Source organism: Saccostrea cucullata, unplaced genomic scaffold, assembly GCF_032062105.1.
Source record: "Saccostrea cucullata isolate Sc308-1 unplaced genomic scaffold, CSIRO_AGI_Scuc_v1 ctg22227, whole genome shotgun sequence".
Taxonomy (NCBI): Eukaryota; Metazoa; Mollusca; class Bivalvia; order Ostreida; family Ostreidae; genus Saccostrea; species Saccostrea cuccullata.
Genome location: NW_026935019.1, coordinates 1 through 6137, shown reverse-complemented (window position 1 = coordinate 6137; position 6137 = coordinate 1). Strand labels below are relative to the sequence as shown.

The following is a 6137-nucleotide window of genomic DNA, read 5'->3' as shown; positions in this document are numbered from 1 at the left end:
TAAAACGTTGAAAAGTGGGAGGGTATACTAGTATAGTGATCGGGATTTCCGTCCGTCTGTTACGCTTTGGGGTACCCAACCGCAACTTCTCTTATACCATGGAATAAAATTTAATAAACTTTCACAAAATCTTTTGATTTCCCAAAGGAAAACATGAACACGACCATTTTTTTCTACAACATTGAAGGGGACCCATCTTTTATCCACCGAATAAAATTTAATGATAATTTTACTAATTCTTTATTACATAATGCATTTGTGCACCTCCTATTTAACTATTTGATCTGACATTTATTTCGGGTCTCCCAGAGCAAAACAGTAACTTTGCCATTATAATCAAATGGGAGACAGGAGGTATCATTTAGTCCGCTCAGTGCTCACAGTATATCTAGTTTAAATGATGATCTTTGAAGAAACACCGAGGGTAATACACATTATCTTTAGAATTCAGTCATTTTTGTAATATTCTCCATTACCCAAACATTATTTAAAAATTACATTGCTTCAATTACATATAATTACCCCATTTTGGTAAATAAATATGTCTGTTATTCATAACTGATTACATTTAGGAGTTTCATTAATTTGTGACATCGGGTTTTATGTGTTGTTGTCCAGGGAATTCAGGGACAACGCTTGTACATATAAACGCATATTCTAGATAGATTAGAAAATTCTTAATTCACATCTAGAAATCGTAAAAATAGTCTTGAAAGTTTATAACAAATTTCTGCTGTTATAATTTACTATTAAATGATTTAAGTTCCTTCTAATTATTACTCTCTACTTACTCGGCTCCGTACAAGTCTTTTTGAATCCTCTTAAGCAGAAAACAGGTTGAATTGTTTCATCTTTGTTTTGGACACACCTTATCACCTGGCATTCGCTTTTGTCTTTATATATAAAAATAGAAATAAATGAAACCAATCGCAACTTCTCAAAATCAGGCCTCTCCGAAAATTGGAACTTAGAGCTTTGCCGGAAATGCTCTAAAACATGCGATCTATACTTAATCAAACTCTGTGTAGAGACAATTAAAATAAAAACAAGTTGTATGGCAACTTGAGGCAAAGGTCCATGCAAAGTCAAGAGAAAAAAATGTTGTTACATACAAAAAGGACATACATCAAGGACTTGTGTCAATAGATATACCTGGTAATTATAAATGCCTAAACACAAGCAATTCGAAATTTAAGGTTATGATCAATGTTAATGTTTTCTAAAAGTTTGTTAAAATCCATTTCAATGCAAAAGGGTCACAATTAATGGTACACAAGAAAAAGGTAAAAGTTAGTGAAACTGACAGGGTCAAAATGTAAAAATTTTACATATGAAAAAGGAAAGCCATAGCACCAACTGTTCAAAAGTTATGAAAAAGGTGAGTAAATTTTGCAAAAGTGTGTCAGATTCTAAAATTTTCATGCCAGGGTCAGGAGCTCAAATATGTTAGTACCCAAAGAAAGGTCTTGTCACTAGGAATACATATGTAAAAGATATAGCCAAAAAATTTGATAAACGGACGAACATTGCAAAATCTAAATACCCTCGAATCTTCGATAACACTGTAGAATTTTCTGACTACTATATACCTGGGGCATAAAGTATTCATTTATTTCTTCTCCAGAGCTCAATTGAATTTCCCAATTCGTATAAGCGTACGTTGTAAACGTCTACATTACTATACATACATTTTTCTGCTGTTCTGGTTGTTCTATAGACATTGTAGTGTGAAACACCCCCGCAGTCTTGTAGGTATACGTCTGTATGCGTGTCATTGCATTGAATTGGGCAATTATTAGATGAGCTAGAACCTTCCTTTGGAGGTAAACCATTCAAACAAAGACATCTATTGGACTGAAATAAAGAAGTGAAAAAGTTCTATTGCGCATCTGGATTGAGTTGCCTGAGTAAAGTTTTATTCTTTGATTTCATTGGCTCTTTAATTTGATTGGTTATTTCGTATTTTTTCATCCAATAATACATTTTCATTATAAGTATAAATTTACCGCGCTTTACCAATGTATGTCAGAGCAGTATTACGTTTTCAAGAAAGAAGTATATAAAATCCAGTGTCCATCATACGCATCTTAGGGTATGTAACTTTTATATTTGATTATGTGTTTCCTTACCATAAAAAGATTTGATTTACGTTATTATTTTGATTGCAAACTTTTTACTTTATTGTATTTTTGCATTCAAAGTTGTTACTGAAATTATAATGAGTCTGTAAAATTTTAATTTGATTTGTTTACAGTACACATTTTTTCTTAGAGTTCAATTTTCTTAAACGTTTACTGTATGTAAATTATCTCGTATGTTATTTTCACAATTTCTGTAATTTTGACCTATTATGTATTTTGTTTATTTTAGATCAATTCCTTTATTTCCTTAATAAATTATGAAAACAACATCTGCCTTACTGCTCGGTTACACTAGTATACAAACAATACATATCTGAAAACAGTGCATATATATAAAACACGGACCCCTGGGACTTCCATAGGTGGGATCAGGTATCTAGGAGGAGTAAGCATCCCCCTATTAATCCGAAACACCCTCCGTGAGCCAAAAATTTTGATCAGGAGGTAGTCGAATGCAGTGTGAAAAACTAGAGGTACTGTGAGCAGTGAGCTCACTAAATGATACCCCCACCTCCCGTATTATTACTGTTAATCACGTTTTATTTGCATGAACTTTATTTTCGAGTTATTACGCGAGGCATTCTCGTGAGCATATAAGTATTCCTATGGGCTTTACAGAATAATGAACACAGTCCGTGAAAATTTTGTCTCGTTTGTAAAGAGTTAATGACTATCTCACGAAAATAAGTTGTCACGAAAATTAAGTGATCTACAATGTAATCCATGTTTTGCTCCGGGCGACCCAAATAAATAAAAAAAATTGGCTGCATTTCATTTCCGGAATTTTTGGTAATTATCAACTTTTCATTTCCGACATTTTTCAAATACATATTTAGTACATTTAGTAACAGATCTGAATACTTTACTTATGAAAATTTTGAAGAAAAAAAAGGCGTGGTGAAAAAGTTTATGCTCATTGAACTCTTTTGCCTAGACTTACTTAGTGCTACATGTATGCATATATGCGTAGATGTTTTTTGTTTTTTTTATCAATATTTTGTAATAAATACTTTTAAAATTTCATTTTCATTTACTTAGAAAACATTGAATTGCCGCACAGGTAAATTCCGGAAATGAAAACAAAATTACGTCGGAAATGAAAACAAAAAATGTCGGAAATGGAAACAAAAAATGTCGGAAATGCTATGCATATTTCTGGAAATGAAATGCAGCGCTAAACTTAAATGTAGGCGCACAATGACATTATGTAATAAAGAAAGTAGGGTCAACCAGATATCAAAAGGGAAAGAAACGATATGTTCCTCTTCTTTATCCTACCAAGCATTCGGGTATACTGTGATTTAAAAAAAAATGTGAATTCATTATACCTTCACCGCAAATGCCTCCAACGGGTAACATTTCAACTGACAAAGCCCAATGTTCGGATTGTTCTTCATTACAGAACCACGATTAGTTACGGCTCTTATAGAGCTATCCTCAAAGCAGCCTGCAGTAGAAAATAAAATTTTTGATTTAAGGCACTTACATATAGTTTGCATCATATTCAAATTCTTAAGAATTTTTTTTTACTCAATTTCAGTTCTTCTGTCTTAAAATATCCAACATAAGAACTAAAAGAGACAAACAATTTCCTTTTTTTAGATTACCGATGATATGGATCCATTGAGACGGGGCGTAATAAGCTCCTGTCCAGTATTCCTCGATGTTGGTTATGACGTCAGGATCAGTTAACACTGAATTCTGATTTGCGCAGAAAGTCTTAGCATCTTTCCATTTCAGTTTCTCAGGAGAAATTTTCTCGAATGCAAACAGTTCTCTACCTTCAAATATGTTCAAATGATCATTAATAAGTAAAAAATGTCCTTGTTCAGTAAACAATTTTTAAATTGATTATGTGTTTTAAGATTTCTGAACCTGATACAAATTCAAAATGAAATATTTTCAGTATAATCTTAAAACTTAAATTAAGTGAAGTACAGACTAACTAGATGTTATGTGAAAGAAATATATTATGACATCGTTAATTACTAGTATATTATAAATAGTGGACTACGGTATATAAACAATAAAAAATTACATGGATAAATTCATAGTAATTATTTTAAGCTAAAATGTCCATTGAAACAGAAATCAAGAACAAACCAGACTATAAAACGCATACAAGCTCAAATATCAGTCTTACTTTTCCTTTGATAAAAGTGAGACTGAGATCAAAAGTGAGTTCGACTAAGTTTTATAGCCCCAGAGCCAGGTACCATGGAGAAGTATCCCCTGTCGACCGGTCACATCCGCTTTTTATATATATATACAGTGATTGCAAAACCAAATAGCTTTTTCAAAATGTTGAATTTATCTTAAAGAAATTAAATACTGGTATTAACTTACTACCAATCAACAGTTGTAAAATGACCATTGATACTATAGGGGCCATTTTTCCCTTTCTGGTTGAATCATCCCTGCATTTTTCTCTGTTGACTGAACTTGAAATGTTCTGGATGAATTAGGACATTCATAATAAGTACATTATGTAAATCGGCAACAAGATCCAGACTCACAAATAAAACACTCTTGTGTTAAATATAAGCTAGGAAACACATAACTTTATAAAAAGAAAATGTTAATACCATTTCCTTCCTGAATGAATACACTCACAATGAGCTTAAAGTTAGTGCAGTATAGTTTCTCTTTGACTATTATACTTTTGTTTGCATAACATTACATGCATGTACATGTAAAATGTCCAATTTATCTGTACTGTTAAAGAACAAGAAAAAATGTAGATATAATGACTGTCATTGTTTGTGAAATTGATCAGACAATCTAGCACTATTGGCATACGGTGTTTAAAAAAAGTTGGGATTTTTCTCTCAAGTTGTGATTAGGGTGAATCGGCATTGATCAACCAATCAGCATTTGTACCTGTTCAAATTTGAGATCACGTGACGAAAACAATCCCGTCTTTTCACGGCACCGTATGACCAGGGTTTATGAGGAGTCAGTACTTAGCGTATCAGATACCTTGGCTAGCGAAGATGTGGCACATTTTGAACACTGTTGAATGTTGTTTGTAGCACCAGATGTAGGCCTAGTTTAGGTGTTCGGTGCTTCTTGTACTTCATCTCCTCCAGTGGATTGAATATTGTCATCTAGTTCATCTTGGTCGTGGTAGTGATTCAGGTGAATGCCGTTGACCAGCGGTTGGGGTGGTTCGTTGTCAGATATCCTGCACAATTCACATGTATAGTTTGGACCTAGACGAGTAATTCGATAGGGACCTCCAGCCCTGTCAAACAGTTTGGCTGAAAGTCCTTTGGGTATCTGATGTATTGACATGAGAACTCAATCACTTAGTCTGAAATGTTCTCTCATACCTTTCTTTGTTCTTTTGCTGGTGACAGAGTACATTTTCTTTTGCTATTTTATGGTAGATCTTAAAGTTTTGACAAAAACTGTTGCATGAATTGACTTCCGTATGTAAACCCATGTTATCTTTTGGCTGAAGTTCCACATCAAATGGAAGTCTCATTTCCTAACCAAACATCATGACGAAGGGGGGCATTCTGTAGAACTTGCTGAGACTGACTTTCTAATTGACATCATGATTACTGATGAAAAGGTGGGCCATTAATAAGGTGTCGATCTTTGTCACAGTAAGCTCGCAGTGACTGTGAAATTACATGGTTTTGTTTTTCTACCAAGACATTCGTATTTAGATTATAAGCACACGTGCGGTATTTTGAGATGTCAAATAACTTCACAAAGAGCATTGATGACTCTAGACATGAAATTTCTACCACGATCAGAGAAAAGAACAGAGGGGCACCATAGCGAGCTATTATGTTATCAAAGAGGACTGTAGCTACTTCCTATGCATTTGGCGTACGGAGTGGGAAAGCTTCTGGACATCTAGTTCCAGCATCAATACAAATTAATATGTTTTCATATCCTTCTGGGTGGAGTGGACCTAAAATGTCAATCTGCCAACATTCAAATCTCTCTTTGGATGGCATAAGATTCATGGGTGGCTTTGTTGGG

The 6137-nt window shown here is 33.8% G+C and overlaps 1 protein-coding gene across 1 annotated transcript; it reads right to left on the bottom strand.

The window, feature by feature from the left end:
- Nucleotides 1–768: 768 nt before the first annotated feature.
- LOC134241712 (uncharacterized) lies at nt 769–4573 on the bottom strand. Its single transcript, XM_062723732.1, has 5 exons — nt 4488–4573; nt 3749–3922; nt 3470–3588; nt 1689–1854; nt 769–893 (listed from the first exon to the last, which is right to left on the bottom strand). The coding sequence occupies exons 1-5, from the start codon at nt 4531–4533 to the stop codon at nt 784–786; spliced, it is 615 nt and encodes a 204-aa protein (XP_062579716.1). The 5' UTR covers nt 4534–4573; the 3' UTR covers nt 769–783.
- Between the last annotated feature and the right edge of the window lie 1564 nt (nt 4574–6137).